Raw genomic sequence first — 20,125 nt, 5'->3', positions numbered from 1 at the left:
TTCCTTTCCCAAGTTTTCTTCCATTTTTCCCTACAAGGGTCTTTTTTAGGAGTTTCTCCTCGTCGTCTTAGAGAGTCAAGGCTGGGGGGCTGTCAAGAGGCAGGGCCTGTTAAAGCCCATTGCGGCACTTCTTGTGTGATTTTGGGCTATACAGAAATAAATTGTATTGTATTGTATGGCCAGTTCACCGCTTGTGCTCATTCATTCAACTCCGCTCCATTCTAGAATTACTGGGGGTTCTATTTTATCTTCCTTTTTTTGTAATATTGCTTGCGTTAAAGAGCAGACATGCCAAAGGAGGAGTTTTTAAGCTTTTATTTTTTAGTTTGGGGTGTAGCAGTAGATGCTCGTGTCCACCTCTCGAACCCTCAGGTACCACTCTTGAGACCAGGTGAAAGTATAATAATATTCTGTTTTTATTATAATACCGTGCACAAAGCACTCTCCTCACCACACTACTCATACAATAAACTTCTCTATAACAATACTCCTCCACTCCCAGACACGTCGCCACCCTACCTCCCAGTTCAGCTCAATGTCTGGGCTTACCCAGAGTCCTTTTATAGCCCCTGACCCGGAAGTGGCTCCAAGCCAAACCCACAAGTCCGTTTTCCTTCCGGGTCAGGGCAAAGTCCTTTTCTTCATCCCGGGAGCACATCGCTTCTTCCTGTCACGTGACTGGGATGCACTCCCGGGTTATAGGGCATGCCAGAGCCCACTAGCCCCCCTACAGCGACTCCTGGTGGCCCCCAAGGTATCCAGCAGGGCTGTGTCAAAACACCACAAAGTCCATGAGGCCCTGCTGGAACTCTGGGCACAAATATGCTGTCCGGAGGGCTCCTCCTAGCGGCCTGGGGGTGATGACCGGAGTCCATAGCCGGTCATCTGTCACAGTCCCTCCCCCTTAGTGACGACCAGTGGGGCGGAGCGTTGATTCCCGCGAGGGATGTCCTCCTCCAGGAGGACGCGAGATCCGGGCCGTGGTTCTGCTGTCTAGATCCCCCAGCGAACCTTGGGGGAACGGTGTATCTGCAATCCCACCGTTCCCCTGTCCTCCGTGGACAACTCCTCCACACATGGCCCGGTTGCCGGCAGTTGTAGCACCGCCGACGTCCTCCTGGTGGCCTCTCTTTCCGAGACCTGAAGCACCTCGGGAATTCAGTGAGCTCCACCCTGTCCTCCGCCAAGGAGGGTTTAACGGCCACTTTGTTGCTCTCAGCCCTTTTCTTTTCCCTGTTAGGAGACCCGCATTTCTGTGTGGGGATCTCCTGCTTTCTCTGGGGCTTGTGCACAACGTGAGGCTCTCTATGGAAGAGAGAGAGCCTCTTTGCTGTTTGCACGCCCGTTGTCCTATGTAAACTCGGAGGCGGCGTCATTAGTACCGTATCGCTCCGGGTAACAGCACTATTCAGCTGTCCCGGGACAATCGGTGCTTCCCCCGCCTCTTCATTAACCAACGGCAACCCCTTTATCACGCGGGTCGGGCTCTTACGGTCCGCGTTATCCCGGAGCGGCGTCTGATATCGCCGCCCCGGTTCCATCGGATCGCTGCCCAACCACTCCGTCATGGTGCCACATTCCCTTGTCGGGTTCACCGTGCTTTGGCAACCGCTACTTATTAAACGCGGGGCTGATTCACACTGCGTCCCCTTATGATATACGGTACAGAGAGCACCTACCTGCACCGCCGCATTAATCGAGGCCGGGGCTTCACGGCCTAACCGCCGAAGGTACGTCATCAGTCCCTTCAATGGCGCTTTGGCTGCAGCTCCCAGCTCCTCGACACGCTCCTTCACCTCCTGTAGTCCCTGGAAGAAAGCGTTAAGGGGTGCGAGACATTTCTCGAGCTCCTGCAAGTTTGTAAAGTTATTTGTTTCGGCCGGCAGTAAGGCCACTTCCTTGTTTTGGTCATCTGCCGACCCGGAACCAATGAGCACATCCACTCCTGGCACGTGCTCTGCTGATGCGCGCAAGGGCTCCTGGGATTTGGAGTCTTCTGAGGGACGGGTGGCTGCAACAAGCCGACTGAGGTCTACCTTTTTACTATTGATGGCAGACGCTACAGTCACTTCCCGTCCCTCTTTCTTTTTATTTAAAGATGGCGCTGCTTCGCTCGCCGCCCCCTTCCCCTTCAGGGAGCGCAGACGCGTTGGGGAATTACTGACCTCACCGACGGCTCCCAACTGACCTTCTTCCTGGTTGTCGTCACGCGAGGTCACGTGGATAGATCCCACGAATGGGTTGGCCGCTTCCATCCGACTTCCAACCCGACTTGCCTTCTGGGTATCGCGGCCATCTTGCCACGGTACGAGGCAGGTATCCGATCCAGCGGTTGTTTTCCGAAGGCAGGCCTCTGCAAAATAGGAAGTGAATACCCCCTGCCCATCGGGCGTTGCCCCGGCACATACCTCCGGATTTTCCCGCTTTATCCCCGATTCGTTCAGGGCTGTTGACGCAGCCGATTGCTGGCAGCCTACTTGCAATTGTGCTCTTCGGACTTGCTCAGCCTTTATCGGCTGCCGGTCCCCCTCACACCCAGTTAGGTAAGTCCAGTACAGCTCGGCATCGGTTGCGGTCTTCACCCAATTGGTGCTGGCCTTGTTCTTGCCAGACTTTTTCCCCATTTTTGCCTGCTGAAGAGATTGGCGTCCCGCTGCAGCGCTCTTGGTCGCGGGTGGAGTTTTCACCTCCGCGGTCACTAGAGGGACCTTCGTAGGGTTCTCTGCCACAACGAATTTAATACTTAGTGCAGATCCTCTGCCTCCAGACGGCCAGAGAATCCTGCCGACTACGCCAGTGTAGCAGTAGATGCTCGTGTCCACCTCTCGAACCCTCAGGTACCACTCTTGAGACCAGGTGAAAGTATAATAATATTCTGTTTTTATTATAATACCGTGCACAAAGTACTCTCCTCACCACACTACTCATACAATAAACTTCTCTATAACAATACTCCTCCACTCCCAGACACGTCGCCACCCTACCTCCCAGCTCAGCTCAATGTCTGGGCTTACCCAGAGTCCTTTTATAGCCCCTGACCCGGAAGTGGCTCCAAGCCAAACCCACAAGTCCGTTTTCCTTCCAGGTCAGGGCAAAGTCCTTTTCTTCATCCCGGGAGCACATCGCTTCTTCCAGTCACGTGACTGGGATGCACTCCCGGGTTATAGGGCATGCCAGAGCCCACTAGCCCCCCTACAGCGACTCCTGGCGGCCCCCAAGGTATCCAGCAGGGCTGTGTCAAAACACCACAAAGTCCATGAGGCCCTGCTGGAACTCGGGGCACAAATATGCTGTCCGGAGGGCTCCTCCTAGCGGCCTGGGGGTGATGACCGGAGTCCATAGCCGGTCGTCTGTCACAGGGGTTATTCATTTTTCTCCCACATGAAGACATGCAAGGTAACGGTAAAATTCTTAGTTCATTTTACATGGAGAAAATGGTAACATATTTAAACCTGTCGGCAGTCATTAATGTCTTACAGCGATGATCTGCATTACCACAACATAACAGTTTTATCAGGTATCTTCATGACTTATTTGTAATTCTGACATACTCATTCATACTGTAGGTCATTATTGTCACATGGACAGAGTACAGTGAAATTCTGTCTTACACGTGCTGATCAATGCGCAGCACATCTCCGCTCTCTGGTGCCAGGATTAGTGAGCTGAATAGCCTTGCCTCAAAACTTCAGTCTTCCTTACCTGAACAAAAATCTCTGAGCACATAAGCCAATGAAAATTAAAGTGAATAATGCGTCAAGGCAAAAGTCAAAGGCTTTAAATTAACCACTAACAGTTTTGTGGTGAAACTAATATCCTGTATAAACAGCAAGTAATAGCGTAGAATACAAGAAGCAGACAGACTCCACGTGAAATAGGTGATGAGAAGACAAGGTAAGGGAAAGAAGGCTTGCTTACAGAGGGCACAAGTGGCAGCGTGTCACTTCAGATCCAGCTGCCTCTCCATTCTTTTAAGGGTCTTGAACTGAATTGCTTTAAGCTTCCTGCAAGGACTTCAGTCTCTTGATGTTAAGTGGCTGGGTGGTGAAGCATGTTATGTCTTAGTGTAAACCTTATGACAGGTGGCCCTTTCTGGGGTAGGTCACATCTTGTGGTTATTTCTCCTGAGGGGGGTCACTGACTCCAGTGTGACCCTGAAGTGGGAGCTTTAGAAAATGAATGAAGTTTTAGAGAACAATGTTGAAGTTTTACATGTTCTGTCTGAGTGTATTTCAGCTTGCTAAAACAAATGCAGTGAGTGGAAGCGATGTTTTAGAATAATAACTTAATAGATGCAACAATTCAATCTAGAGAAAACAACAAAACAATAAAAATACAAAGAAAAGAAAGCAAGATTCAGCAAACCTAATTTTAAAACGTTCTTTCTTTCTTAACTGGACTGTTCCATAAGACTGATGTTAGCGGCTTTACCAGGAAATGCAGGATGTCTGGTCAACTTATTTTTGACACGTCTTTTAGTGCTCAGAGCAAGGTTATTATAGTTAACAAAAACTAAAATCAAAACTGAAACTAATATTAAAAAAACATTTTCATAAACTGAAATAAAATAATTAACAAAGCCAAAATGAAAACCTAAAACTAAACAAAACTATCAAAGTAGCTGCAAAGCCTAACTGAAATAAAATAATAATATACTAAAATATTTTTAGTTTTCATTTTTGAATGAATATTCTTCCCATTAGTCTTTAACCCTTGTAGCTTTTAACTCTAAAACAGAAAGTAATCCACCACGAGCCTCCCGCATATATTCATCCAGTGAACAGCGGCTGGTGATGGACGGCGGCTATTCACGCAGCATTTGCAGTGACAGAGCGAGCTGAATATGGGCGCGTAAAGTTTGTGAAATAGAAAGCAAGTTACTGTGCCGCCTTTCTTTGCGGTTGTTGTATATCAAGATGTAATTTAAACGCCTGAAATTGGAATGTGCTGGTCAACAAAACCTTTACCGTATGGATAGAAAAATCACGAGTGAGTAACGTTTCAGTTTATTTCTCAGGTGCCTGCTTTTTGTTGACAGTAATTCACCTGCCACTTCGCACAGGAGAAATCCTTCTTGAAAATAAAACGGCGCTGATCGAGACACTGAGTAGGTCATCGTGCAAGATCAGTATATTGTTGCTGACCAATCACTTTTCCTTTAAAAATGTTGCTTAACAACAAAGCGGTACAAAACATGTAAAATTCCTGAACTGGTAGTGTCTCTACTGAACTACAGGTAGGTAGGCAAAGAGAGTCAGCCAACTGGTGAAAAACTAAACATACTGATGTGTTTTTGTATTTATTCTATATTTATTAATTTATCTTTTTTTTAGTTTATATTTACAGCTCAAAATACCTGATTTTGTGAAAATAATCCAGTAGCAGAATTATGATTTAAAATATTTGTCCCCCTTTTTTCAATTTTTCTGCCTCTCTCTCTCGAAATAGATAGTTGAAATATCATATTCCTTCTGTTCTTAACATCAGCCTTATCATTCATATTGCATACCAGGGATTTTTCCTGCCTTGCATCCAGACCTGCTGGGGTACGCTCCAGGTTTCCTGCCATCCTGCTCTAAATAAACAGGTTTAGATAATGTCGTATATATTGCTCTTAATCTCAGATGCACTCTCTGTTGTTTTGTGCCCATCCATGCGCCTATTACCCGCTCTTGCTCTGCTCATTAAGGGTTTACTGTTCTTATGGTGGGCTATTCAAGTCTCACTGCCACTAACCTTCACACCACATGCTTGTGTTTCTTTGTTTCCCTCAATAAGCTATGTGGGGTCTGCTCATTGATTCAGGCCTAAGACCTCTGTTCTTCCTAAGCCCCCATGATTTTCATGATCACACCTGTCAGAACACAGTAGAATCTGTTTTTTTTTTTTTTTTTTTTTTTTTAACTTTTCAGGTCTGCAGGTGGAAAAATTATGTCTATAAATTGGATGTGCCTGAGATGGAATCAGAGATAAATATGACTGGTAGAAAATAAAAAGCACAGTATGGGAGATTTTTGAATGTAATATTGAAGGCATTCATTATAAGCACATTGTCTTGGAGTGGGATATGTTGTGTGCTATAGACACTTATAGTGAAAAAAGACCCCTCAACCCTTCAAATTCACCTAAATTTCATTATAGATTGGCCCATTTTAGGCAATAAAAGGAAAAGGTAAAAAGTGCCAACAATCAGCGCAAATTTGTTCACAAATGACATAGAAAATATTTTAAAAATTATAAAATTGTTCATATTCAGTATCTGGTTTTGATTATGCTTGCTTTTATCAGACAAATACAAAACCAGATAGTAAACCATGTAGTGGAGTAAGCGTCCACTTACATATTCAGATCAATTAAGTCTACAGTTTTGTCTAATTTTGACACAAAACTAAACTCTGTAGTAGCTCTTTAACCAGACCATAATTGCTAAAACTAAAACTAATAAATATAAAAATAATATAGAAATGTCTTTGTAAAATAAAAACTAAATTAAAACTAAAAGTCCACAATGAAGAAAAACTAAAACTAAACTGAATTTTCAAGTAAGGTCAGAAAAATATAGAAATAAAAACTAATATAAAAAGGCAAAACTATAATAACCTTGGCTCAGAGTGAATTGTCGAATGGTAATAGAATTATCACTTTATGTGGAAGACTTCACTGCACTCCTAAGGGTTTTTCATTTGGGGATCATGGCTCTTATGGTGTGCTTCAGTGGAGTCCCAGAGCCTTAGAAGTGATTCTTCAGCTCTTATCAGGCATTTCTTTTCTCTTTAAGAGTTTCCTTTAATTGCATCATTACGTCTGTGTTGAATTTTTGTGCTGGGTAGCTTGACTCTAAAGGTAAGAGTCAAAGTGAGGTTTATAGTGCCTATAAAAAGTTGTCACCCCCATGGAAGCTTTCACATTTTATTGTTACACAACATTAAATCACAGTGGATTGATGTTGTCTTTTTTGACACTGAATAACAAAGCGAAAAAATATCTCTACAAAGAGATTCATTACAGGTACAAAAACACAAAATAATCGATCGCATGAGTATTCATTCACCCCCTTCAAGTCGGTATTTAGCAGATGGCAGCCATGACAGCCTTGAATTTTTGTGCACAGGTCTCCCATTAGCAGCTCTGCCATTTTTTTCCAAACTCCTTTACCAAACTACTAGCTCTGGACGATTACATGGGGTTTTGGAGTGAAGAGTCTTTGTCAAGTCCAGCCACAGAGTCTCAGTAGATTGAGATCTGGACTCTACCTTGCTCACTCCAAGATATTAAAATTGTTTTTAACTCACTCCTGTGCAGCTTTGGCTTTATGCTAGGGGCCTCTGTCTTGCTAAAAAGCAGATCTTCTCCAAAGGCGCAGGTTTCTTGCAGACTGCATCAGGTTTTTCCTCCAGGATTTCCATATATTTTGCTGCATTCATTTTACCTTCACCAGCCTTCCAGGGCTTGCTGCAGAGAAGATCTCCGCAGCTTTCTCTTTGCCACTATCCCATTAAGCTGCAACAGGTGAGACAACAGCTGTTGATTGCACAGTCTCGCCAATGTCTCCCAGGGTAGCTTGTAACTCCTACTCGTAGATCTCTTGGTGCCCTCCCTCTCCCGTTGTCTTCAGTTTTTGTGGATGGCCTGATCTAGCAGATTTACAGCTGTGTCTACTCTTTGCATTTCTCAATGTTTGATTTAACTGAAAATCAAATCCACTGGTACTCTGTGTTATACAACAATAAAATGTGAGAACCTCCAGTGGCATCAATACTTTTTATAGGCTCTATAATAAGGGTTGAAAAACAAGTCATGAATGGATGACGTATGTGCAACTCACTGGTGTGTCGCCAGTAATACATTGGGGGTCCTTCAGGTTTAAAATGAGCATTGCAAGTGTAAGCAGCTGATGTGAGAACATTAGCTTAGCTGTTTAACCGATGAGGTGAGAACTTCTGGGTAGAAGTGCTGCCCATAAGGGTCATGAAGAGCCAGCTGAGGTTTTTTTTGTTTTTTGGGGTGGGAAGTTGTAGCTGCGTTTACCAAAAATGACCAAAGTTCCACAGCTTCAGTATGCTTCATGGGATTTTAGCAAAAGCTTGACGTGTTGAAATGATTCCACAGACAAAATATGTTCATTTTAAAAACTTTAGTAAAATTTCAAAGTAAAACTGTTCACACAAAAATAGAGAAAAAAAATGATATAGCAAAGAAAAATAAAGTTCTGTTTAAAGCTTATAAATCTTTCTTTATACTGCTGCACCATTTCTAAACAGTCAGTAAGCACACCGTTCCTCATTTATAGCAAGAAAGTCCCATCTCATATTAACTTACAGGGGGTCAAAGACTATACTATGGCTATGAAAGATTATTCTATTCATATTAAACAAACACAAATTTGAGTTTAACTTAAAGCATTAACTTTCTAAGACTGGCAGGGGGGTTGGGGGGCGTCTGTCAAAAGGCAGGGCCTGTTGAAGCCCATTGTGGCACTCCTTGTGTGGTTTTGGGCTCTACAAAAGTAAATTGTGTTGTATTGGTAGAAAGAGTTATCCCAGGCTGTGAAAGATGCCCCAGACACAGACAGACACTGAGACACACAATGTGCGAACACACATGTGTACTTTCTGCACAACAACACAGCCACAACAGCTCAGTCCTTTTTACTTCTCTCAAGTCGTCTTGGCTTTACTGCCGCCTCCACTCCTCTCTTGCAAGCTCCGTCCTCTTCCACCCGACTCCAGCTTCCCGAGTGGAGTGAGGCGGCCCCCTTTATACTGCACCCGGAAGTACCCCAGGTGCTTCCTAATTAACATCCGGCAGCATTTCCAGGTGTGGCGGAAGTGCTGTATGCCAAGGCTCCGGAGCTGTCCAGGCACCCCCTGGCCGTGGCCCTGATGCTATCCAGGGGTGTTGCCCTCTCCCAGTCCTTCCCTTCTCCAGGCGTCCCAGTGGGGCAAGGTCCCTGGTCATCTGCTACATAGGCACAGCCCACTGGACATGGTGGGAAGTATATGTCTCCTGGCTGGCCTAGGAAAATCTGTAAATTCCTTTGGATGAGCTGTAGTGAGAAGTCAAGCAAAATGACCCCTTTTATTGGCTAACTAGAAAGATTACAATATGCAAGCATTCGAGGCAACTCAGTCCCCCTTCTTCAGGAGAGATGGAATGAAGAAGGGGCCTGAGTTGCCTTGAAAGTTTGCATATCACAATCTTTCTAGTTAGCCATTAAAAGGGGTCATTTTGCTTGACTTCTCACTACATTCATAATGGCTAACACGGTACAACACCCCAGTACTACTTGGATGAGCTGGGAATATTTCCTGAGGATAGAGCATGCTGCGCTGTCCAAATGAGCAAGCTGCCACTAGATAGACAGATTATCAGATAGATAGGCGGAGTGGTGGCTCTGAGGCTAGGGATCTGCACTGACAATCGGAAGGTTGCCGGTTCGAATCCCGTAAATGCCAAAGGAGACTCTGCTCTGTTGGGCCCTTCAGCAAGGCCCTTTACTACAATTGCTGAGCGCTTTGAGTAGTGAGAAAAGCGCTATATAAATGCAAAGAATTATTATTATACTTTATTAATCCAAAGGGGAAATTAATTCACTATTAAGATTCATAATTAAAATTCATTATGACTGTCACCTGGGAAAAAAAGGTGACAAGTGATGTAGACAACATAGGTTAAAATGAGCTACGGCCTCAGTACTAATTTCTGTGTGACTCCATATTTAATATCACATAATTACAAAAACATCCCCTCCACATAACCCATTTCTTTGCCTTTTTAAACCAACATTCTATCCATTTGCATTACTGTGCCTTGAATTTGCTTTTGTTGTACTTTGCTTCCTACTCTGTTATGTGGGACCTTTTTATAAAAGCTTTTAAAATCAGAATAATAATTGTATTTGTCACTCTAATAAAATGGCATTTGTTTCTTAATTATAAAATTCTAGCATATTGCAAAGCATGATCTCCCCATCCAAGTGTGTGTTGGCTGTTGGCTCGTGTCCCCAATATTTGATGTGTTGCTTCGCGTCACTGCTAAGGCCAGAGTTGTACTCGACTCCAGCTGACCCCCTCACCATCAGACAGCCTGCAGACACCTGAAGGGTCATTACTTCCTCAGGTCCGGCCTGAAGATGTCGGGCTTTCTGTAGTCCATTTATTTGCCGGGTATTTTGTTAATCACTTTACATCAGTAGAATCTGGTCGCAGGGCTGAGTCCTGTCTTGTTCTAGTGTGTCTGGCCATTGTGCCATTAGATAGAGGAGAGATGAACAATTGCATTTGTGTTTCTCTAATACTCTTTTGTTGTTTTGTTGCAGAGTTTGGAGTCGGCCTCCCCTCGTTTCACTCAAAGCTGACACCGGAAATGGAGAGCTCCCTGTTTTCTCAGCTATGACAGCTTCTCAGCAGGGGATCTGTGCTTTACAGTTAATGATGGACAAACATGCTCTAAAATTGATCTCCAGTGTCTATTGGGATTAGAGGTTGGGCTTCTGGATTCTACTTTTCAATGGTATTCATAATTGGAAATGGGCAGCGTTGGTTCGGCTTGATTCCTTTGTGGTTTAACTGCATGATGGAAAGAAGAACTTCAGAATTATTTTCAAGTTGGAAGTTGTCTTCTGCATATCAGGTTATACAGACAGAAAAGTCTGTATAGCTGTTTAGTTTTCTTAATTAACCATTATTCTGTATTTTAATTATTTATAATTCAGATTAACAGTTTGAACACTTTTTCCATGCGTGCCCAGGTCCCCGTAGCCTATTATAGTAGAAGAGGAGTCAAGCAGAGTAGAGTGAACCTGCTAGGTCACTGGGCTCCTTTGATGCCATTCTGGATCGAGTGAGGTGGGTCATAAGTGAGCCGCCTCATGTGTTCTTCTACATAAAGCCTTTCAGATTTCCAATGATGGACTTTCTTTCTGTAAAAATGTCCTTACATTATGAAATTGGAAAAAATACGTGGCTAGCACTTAGCTCTCGGTCAGTCAGGTTGTCTTCTGAGAGAATTGTTAAATCCCACACTTAACGTTGCACTAGAGTTCATCTGTACACTACAGTTTGACATTTTCATTCATCATTTCTCACATTGGATTGTTCATTTTCTGAAATCGTTTGTTATGTTTTGCAGTCAATGAAGAGCTATTGTTTCAATCTTGTTTATTGAACTTTTGAATTATTCACTGTTGTCGTGTTTAATATGCTAAACAGAAGAAATTCGAATATGAGAAATTTACACAAATGCATGAGAACTGAGCAGATGTTTTGTAACAATTTAGGGCCTTGTGTGTCTATAGCTTTTGCTACTGTAGGGAAAGCCAATGCAAATGGAACATGGAATGGATTCTAGGACAGGCTCCCCTCACTCCACCAGGCTTGCATTGGATTTAGTGGGGTTGAAGGTGAAGGAAGTAATACATAAAATGTGTTTTTTTTTTAAAGTCACAAGACAAAGCACAAACATTTTAGGGTAAAATTTCTACTTTTTTTAATTGAAAGTGCATTCACCCACAGACTTAACTTTTGTTCTTTATATGATGATGTTTGGTTTTCTTTTGAATAAATAAATTGTTTTATATTGTCTTGCAGCAAGAATAAGCCCGCATGAATTTACTAAAAACCAAAGGGCTTTCAGATTTGAGTTGACTTCAACCAGCCGCCTCCCTGCTGAAGTGCCAGCCTGGAGTGCAGGGTAAGGCTTTGCTAACGTCCCGTCTGGAGCACTTCCTGAGAGCTGCTCTCATTGTGCTGCCTCGACTTGCTTTGAAGTGCAGACAAAGAAACATTTAATGAGAAAGAAGGAGAGAGAGTTAGGAAAACGGAGTTAGCTTCTGTTAGGTAAATTGCAAGAACCTTGTTTCTGTTGTGTGTAAATGACACCGGGACAATGCCAGGACTGTAGGGAATCGGAAGTGATTGACGCTTTGGTTTTTTTGTGGTCCCCTTTCTCTCTCCAGTCAGAGTTTCCCTTTTAACTGCCCTACTGTAATGATGCCCCCAATTAAATACAAAGTTGTTGGAGTGATTAAAGTGGACAGACTTTTGTGTTAGGGGGATTGGTGAGAGTTTAGTGGAAAATGAAATTCTTTGTATGTTTTTAAAATAGCCTTTTTCACATTCCTATTAAGGCCAGCATTCAAGTCTAAATGCTTAAATAAAATTTTAAAAAGTATTTTAGGGCGCCAGCGAGGGTGTTGATTGGGCCCGAGACCTAAGCAGAGTATAATGTAGTTCAGTTTCTTCACCTGGCACAGATCTAAAACTGGCCTGTGCTTGTGGACAAATGCAGGGTCAAGAATCAACCATAGAAAGCAGCGCAGACAGTAGAAAGTGATGGCTAAATGTCTATCTGAAAATAAATCATTTATACAAGTTACATCAGGATAATAATTCTGCATCACTTTGTTCCATTTAAGTGGAGATCACGTTATCCACTCGCAATCCTGCCTTTCAAAGGATGGAGGCGGCAAATTCACATCTCTGGAATGCACGTTACAACTGTTTGCTGGAAGATGCGTGTGAGCTATTTATTTGTTTTTTATTTTGATTTAGTGTTTATTTACTAGTTACGCCAATTGAAACAGAGCAGAAACTCAAGCATGGCACACCGGAGTGAGCATCATACATAATGTGACCGATGTGGAAAGGAGACATGGCCACCACACACCTCTTATGGTTTGGCAGACACCTTTGACCAAGACAAATTAAAATGAAAATGAGGGTAAAGCTATTTTTTATTTATTAGACTTTCTTAGAGCTTTAAGTTATCTACAGGGTGGTCCAGATCTAACTGTGCAATTATTGCATTGCCTTGCATTAAAAGTTGCATAGTTAGATCTGGACCACCCTATATGTGACTGGACAGGAAAGGAATGCGAAATTTAGAAAATAGAAATTATAGGAAAAGATAGCGAGACAGGAAAATGTGTGAAAGTACACTTGCAGCATATCAGTAAATATATATATATATATATATGTGTGTGTATGTACTGTGTGTGTACGTACAGTGTGGGAAATAAGATTCTGTCTATTTCCATTAAAATGAAACTACTATAAAAATTAGAGACTGTTCATTTCCCTCACTGTACGTGTGTGTGTGTGTGTGTGTGTATATATATATATATATATATATATATATATATATATATATATATATATATATATATATATATATATATATATATTATATATGACATTACATATTGTAAGAAAAGTAAAAGCTAATTAGGTTGAGTTTCTGCTCGTGCCTGTTGGACTAGAAAGGTCACTGGCACAATCGATGGCTCCAGGTCCCTGTGCCACCACAAATGAGTCACTTCAACTGCTGACACCTTGTGGTGTGCACTAAAAGCATTGTTGAAATAAAATGGTGACTGTAGACCAAACACCCTGAAAAACTATTAAGTGATTCAGTTAATGTGAATGTGAGATGCTCCCATTGCACATCCCAGGAAGGAAGTTAAATAAGTAGTGGGGATTAGCAGGAAAGTCTGTGGCGTCATTGGCACATACGTAGGTCCAGGGCATTATACATGTGTTGCTGGTCACCTCGAGGGTGAGGAAATCTCCTCTGCGAGGCTCATCTGGCGTCAGGAAGGACGATGTTAAACTAGTCCTGTTCTATTGTCAACTTGTGGACATTACCCATAAATCAGATATAAGAGGGCCATATACTGCCTTCTGTGGCCATGACTTATGGGACTCATGTTCACTATATATTTAAATTAAAGCCTAATGCACTCACTGCGTGTGCCATGTATTGTCATCCAAGAGCTTCACCATTTAGTGCATCAGCATGTATTAAATATTTGATAATATCAATATCCAGCCTGTCCCACTGTAACAGATGGTTCGTCACCACCTGACGTGGTAGGCCCATTTTTCGACATTTGCCATCACTTTCTATCTTGCACTGCTCATGTTCCCAAAATGTTTTACTGGAAACTCATCTTGCAATAAATGGGGCCAAAAAAAGAAGTGCCCAATGAAATAAAGATGCCCTTGTAGCTGGTTAACTGCGAGTGGGCGGGGTCAGGGTGTCGCTTGTTTTAATTGGCTCTCTCTAAGTCCCAGCCCATATTTGTTTCCTGTCATGTGCTTTGATTGCATGTTCTTCTAAAGGCATTGTACTTTAATTTTCCTGTGTGCCCTTAGGACATCCCAAAATTTGATCTAAAGATCCTGAGTAGGCAGCCATTACCCCCCAACCCTAAAACAAGCCCTTCTCACTTGGTCCATTCTTCAGCTCGATCCTGCACTTTGCCCATCAAGTTGATGAAATCCAGGACTGAAAGTTGGATTTGGTAAAAGTGATGAAGGACATGGCATAGGGAGGGCATCTTAAGGAACTCTTGCCACCAAGCACTTGTGTATTTTAAAGCGATTACCTTTGTATTAAACTTTTTTCTGATGTTTTTTTGATTCTGGTTTCCAGTGTGGTTTGTAAGCTTTGATACAGCTTTTACTCTAGCACTTCTTTATGGTTCCTACAAAGTGATGTCTGTCCACGTGTCATTTGGATAGTGCTTTGATGCCAGCCACACTGGCTGGTGACAGAATTGTTCATGACGTTGACCGGCCACTCTGCACTGCACTTGGCTTACTGTGACCTCTGGGGTCTCCTCATCCGTTTGTATGAACCTTTCAAAGAAACTGAGATGCTGGTCATTCACATGGGGGTGAGTCAGCCTTCAGGTGTGGATCACTGTTGATTTTATGACATTCCCATTTGTCCTCAGATGAGAATGAGGATGAAAATGAACCACGGCAGCTTCATAGACTGAATGTGCGCCTTTAAAACACATGTGCAGGTCAGGTGGACTGGCAGTTGCAAAGCAGGCCTCTATGTTTGTGTTCACCTTGTGTTGGATGGACTGGTGCCCTGTCCCAGTGTTGTTCCTACCTTGCGCCCGATGACTGCTGAGATCGGCTGCAGCTTCCCCACGACCCTTCTCTGGATAAGTGCGTTTTAGAAAATGGATGGATGGACATCTGTGAGAAAACCTTTTTGCATTGTCGCTACATTTACTTTTCCATGTACTCTAAATTATGAGGTGAATCCTGGCCTGGTGGCCACTTGGCTTCCTGGCTGTCGTCCTTTTTTAAATTTCCATTCTTGCGATTGGCTTAATTTGAATGTTTCCATGTTAAAGATGTGACCTTGGAATTAGGGGACACAACCCCTACCCCACTGACCAGAGCTCACCTGAGCAGGAGGGAGGCAGTGCTAACTTCTCAGAAGATGGTGGCTGCTCGGGGATTTTAATGCGAGTTTGTGCTTGGCCACCAATACATGGAAACTTCACCTTATAGAGTGTCTTTTCTATAGTAGCACCTAGATATCGCTCAGTTTTTACCACAACATTTTATAGATGGAGCACAGGAATGTTAATTAACTTGCTCGGGGTCTGACTTTGAGTAGGACTAACAACTAAACTCGCAGCTTTAAAGTTCAGTGTCGTAAAAACTGCCCACTGAGTCCAAAAGAATGGCGAGATTTCCTTTTGTTTTAGCAGCAATGCCTGACCACACCTGGCAGGTTTCAAAGGCATGAAGTGCTTAATTGTACATAATGGAGATGAGAGCCAGAAAAAGAACAAAAATCAGTTCACTGTTAATGGGCTTGAGGTGCCATAAAGAACACCTCCTGAAAAAAACAGGGAAAAATCAAAATGGAGCCTCCAACTTCATAGTATGCGCCCTGACGGTCAGTGCTGGCACCATCTGCCGTTCTCCTGTTGAATGGCATCCCAGAGCCATCCGGAGCAGGCAGGAGAAACGAAAGGTTCAGGGTCAGACCCCTCAGCCAGTCCAACCACACCACCGGCAGGCCACACCAGTTAGTTTAGTAAAATAAGGAAACCGTAACACTGTTTAAGTAAAGCATTTCAGGAGAACGCGGTCATAATGTGAACTGAGCACGTGAAGAAATGAAGACTTACCTCCCACCGCCACATTTGTATTCGGAGGGCAGCATCAGATGCACTTTGTAAGGCTGCCAGCACGGGACTGGGTTTGTTTTACAAAATTCTAGTAAAAATATAAGCGTTTACGACAACGTGAGCACACGACTGGATGACTTAGATGCGTGGATTGTGTGACATGCGTAACATCAGATTTTGTCATACGTGTTTTTGATATTGTGTACACGTCTCCTCTGTCAGAAACTTTATTATTTCTGTTCTGCATGAAAAAGTGAGATATAAGTTATCAGCCATTGCTACAAACCTCGTGGCATTAGCAACAGACACAAAAAATGACCCTTTTTAGGTGACATATTCCTTTAAGTGGCTTTTATTTATGAGCCAGCATACCACACCATTGAACAGGTGGGATGTTGGTTCCTGCGTGTCACACCTCCACCCTCACGTCATCAGCTGGTGACCGCCATTTGCTGCCATTCGGCCCCCCTACTGTCCTTCCTCTGAAGCCACAGCCTTCTCACAGCTCCTTTGTAGCTTTCTGTAAGTTTGACCCCATTATGCCAGCAGTATGGAGCAGTTGAACTACCACTTTGCTAACAAAACCCAGGCATCTGACCTCTATGGGTAGACACTGACCTTAAAGCCAACATCTCCGCACTCCACTGCCAACTCTGTGTACAAGTCAAGTCGAGTTGGGGAGCCTGCACTGGTACAGAGTGTTGCCGCACCCACTACACGTCGAAACAACTCAGGATCCCGGTCTGGTTGGCAACCCCCAAGGCAGACACGCGGTCCAGTCCCACCCTCTGGAAATGACCCTCTATCTGCCGCAGCCACGTGTTACGTGGGCAACCCCTTGGTCTGGTCCAGCCACTCGGGTCCCTAACAATGAGGATCTTACAAGTCGGATCACCCTCGGGGAAACACACCACATGGCCGTAGTGCCGTAATGACACTCCTTCACCATGCAGGTCATGTGCCTCATTCAGGACTCCATGAGCAACACAAAGTCAAACCAACGGTACCTAAGGATTTTCCAGAGAGACACAGTACTGAAGGAGTCCAGTCTTCGTCTCAGGTCACTGGTTAGCATCCATGTCTCACAACCATATAGCAAGACAGGAAGCACCAGAACTCTGAAGACTTGGACCTTCGTCCTTTTGCAGATATCGGGAGAGCCACACACCCCTTTCCAGCGACCTCATGACCCCCCATGATCTCATAATCCGTCTACTGACTTCATAGGAAGAGTCACCAGAGACCTGAATGTCACTGCCGAGGTCAGTAAACCTCTCAACAAGGTCAACACTCTCTCCACAGACAGACACCCTGCTGATGGTCGTTCCCAAGAGGTCATTAAAGGCCTGGATAAAAACCAAGATCCAGGCCTTTAATGACTGTGTACTTGAGATATTTTCTTTCGTGAGCTGCTGTCATGCCCTCTTCCTAGGGCAGGGTGAGAAGTTTGATCATGAGGACCCTCTTTCCCACTTCAGATCATGTACCTGTCCATAGAGTGTTGTTATGACCTCCCTTGGGAAGACCAACTGCCTTCTGAGGTCCACCAGCATCTGCCATGCTGTTCCCAATCAGTATGTGGTGTCTCTGTCTGTGCAGGTGCTTGTGACATCGTGCCCAACTTGATGAACTTTGTAAAGGTGGGTTTTTCTGCTACCCTACATCTCTCCAGGACCTTAGCCAGCTTTTTGTGGACTTGGCATGGTGCCACCTAAAGCATCCCTGGGTCAACACCATTTTACATCGTAATAGGATGTGCTGGAGGCTTGCCTTGATGTTGCCACACAGTGGGCAGCTTAGGACACTTCCAAAACATTGGGTAAGATCCTAGATTATGTGAGGGTGTCATAGGCTACCCACATCAGAAAGCCAAGTCTGGTTTGTGGCACCCTCCAAATGTCCACCCAACTAATGCGAATATTCACTGTCACATCCCATAAGATCCAGGCTCCCTGGTGGCCCTGGCATGCTGCCTTTTATTTGATAACGCTGCTGCTCTAGCCTTGTCACCTCATCTGGCATCGTGGCCCCTTACTGCTTTTTGGTGGCTTTGTTGTGGTGCTCCTCACCTTAATCCAGTAGACATGATCTGGACTGTCCCCATGACCTCTCTGTGTTGCAAGCTGGAGACAGTATGATCCACCTTGGCTTGCACTTGGGGCCTGTATGGGTGGGCACTCCTTGGGAGCTGCAGCCTAAGTTGTGCCTTCTCTTGTTTGTCCCCTAGGCTGATGGATAAATGTGACGCATCATAGTCCTGAATTTGAGCAAGTGCGTCAAAATGACATCATAAGACTTTTATGAGTGATGCCATCATCTGAGCCATTCACGACAGTTCTCTATTAAATTGTTTTCTTTAGCAGAAGACCATCCATTCATTCTTCCCATCCATCCAATTCCTAAACCCACTTATCTAGGGTAGGGTTGTAAAAACAATGACAAGAGGAGACCATTCAGACCATTTGCCACTTGTGTGTTTAGCACCTAGCTAAACTGTCCCAACATGTCATCCAGATCCTTCTTGAAGGTTCTCAAGGCTTCTGCTTCAACTCCATTACTTTGTAGTTTCTTACAGATTCCCAACACTCTTTGCATAAAGAATCGCTTTTATTGTCCTCATTCCTAAATACACTCCTTTTTAAGTTCCACTGATGTCCTCAAGTGTCTGATTCACCATTAAGGTGAAAGGACTTTGCTGGATCTGCTTTATTGATGTCTTTGAGGGTTTTGAAGACCTCCATTAGGTCCCCACACCGTCTCCTCTGCTCGACACTAAACCGGTTTCATTCTCGGAGTCTGGCACAGTAGGACATGTCCTTCAGTCCCATGATGCACCTGGCTGCTCTCCTCTACTCAGCTTCAAGTGCTGCTGTGTCTTTCTTGTATTGTGGTGACCAGAACTGCGCTCAACACTCCAGTTGTGGTCTCAGTAGAGTGGTAAACGGTTTGAGCAGAACGTCCCGTGATTTCTATTCGTTTTTATGATAAAACCTGATATTTTATTTACCTTTTTAATTTGCTTCTGTGCTTTGCTTAGTCAATGAAAATGTTGCATCAACATAAATCCTTTTAGAGGGGCTTCCTGTGACTTTATAACTAACCCTCTTTTTGCCCCCCGTGTTTCACTTGACATTTTTCCACATTAAACTTCATTTTTTTAAGTGTCTGCCCAGTTCTAAAGCTTCTCCAGGTCTTCTTGAATTGTTTTAGCTGCCTCCTCAGTGTCTGCTATTCCTCCAGTTTTACTGTCACCAGAGTCAATGTCACTAATATAAACCAGAAAAAGTAAGGAGGGTCCAAGGACAGACCCCGAAGGACTCCACTGATGGAGAAGGAAGCTGGAGCTTATCCCAGCAACCATTGAATGCAAGGCAGGAATAACCCCTGGACAAGACACCAGCCCACCGCAAGGTGAAAACACACACACACACAGCAGGAACCAGCCCACCTAACCTGCAAGTCTCTATGCTGTGGGAGGAAACCCATGGACAGAACATGCAAAGTCCACACAGGGAACCCCTGGGATTTGAAGCCCATTCTCCTTGTTGCGAGGCAGAAGCACCACCAAGGTGCCACCCATTAATTCACCCATTCTTTACATAATACTTTTGTAATTATTGGATTGCTTGGCATCCACCTACATCAAACATTCAAGTTTAGAACTGCAGTTTTGGGGTACAAGAGAAGACCACTCAGTCGCTCCTTTGTTTATCTGCCAGATGAGTTCTCAGATTTTTCAGGTATTAAAGACACAAGATTTGAGGTCAGGTTGTTGAGCCCACTAAAGATGGCACTGGTTTGAATTGATCCTCAGGAAGGTAGCTGGCAACAGGGGGTGCGGGTGGGGCTAGGAGTAGAAAGAATGAATAAAGTCACCGTTTGGTCTATTCAGACCCCTCAAAAAGCAGACGTGAGGGGGCCCACTGTCATCAGGAGGAGACTCAGGAGAAAGACTAACCCAAACAGGACTTTCTGAAGGCAGCTGCCTGAGATTTTAGGGAAATACAGTGAAGGCCTTGGGTTTGGACCACCATTTAGGATGTACTGTGAAAATCCGACCACACATTACAAGACATCTAGTCAGAGGGGATGTCAGACTACACGACTTTCCAGTTGCTGATCGCGTCGACTTGACACAGTTTTACAGGTATGGTGACTTTAGCTGCAACTTCAGCCTTTTTAGTT

General features: G+C 44.0%; 1 protein-coding gene across 1 annotated transcript in view; it reads left to right on the top strand.

Moving 5' to 3' along the window:
* Positions 1–14,420, top strand: part of znf414 (zinc finger protein 414) — an 82,256-nt gene extending 67,836 nt beyond the window's left edge. The window contains exon 9 of the mRNA XM_028816659.2: positions 10,319–14,420. Coding sequence (XP_028672492.1) covers positions 10,319–10,395 — 77 coding nt within the window. The 3' untranslated portion in view covers positions 10,396–14,420. The remainder of the gene's footprint in view (positions 1–10,318) is intronic.
* The last annotated feature ends 5,705 nt before the right edge of the window (positions 14,421–20,125 follow it).

Source organism: Erpetoichthys calabaricus, chromosome 12 (assembly GCF_900747795.2).
Source record: "Erpetoichthys calabaricus chromosome 12, fErpCal1.3, whole genome shotgun sequence".
Lineage (NCBI taxonomy): Eukaryota > Metazoa > Chordata > Cladistia > Polypteriformes > Polypteridae > Erpetoichthys > Erpetoichthys calabaricus.
This window is presented reverse-complemented; position numbering and strand designations above follow the sequence as displayed.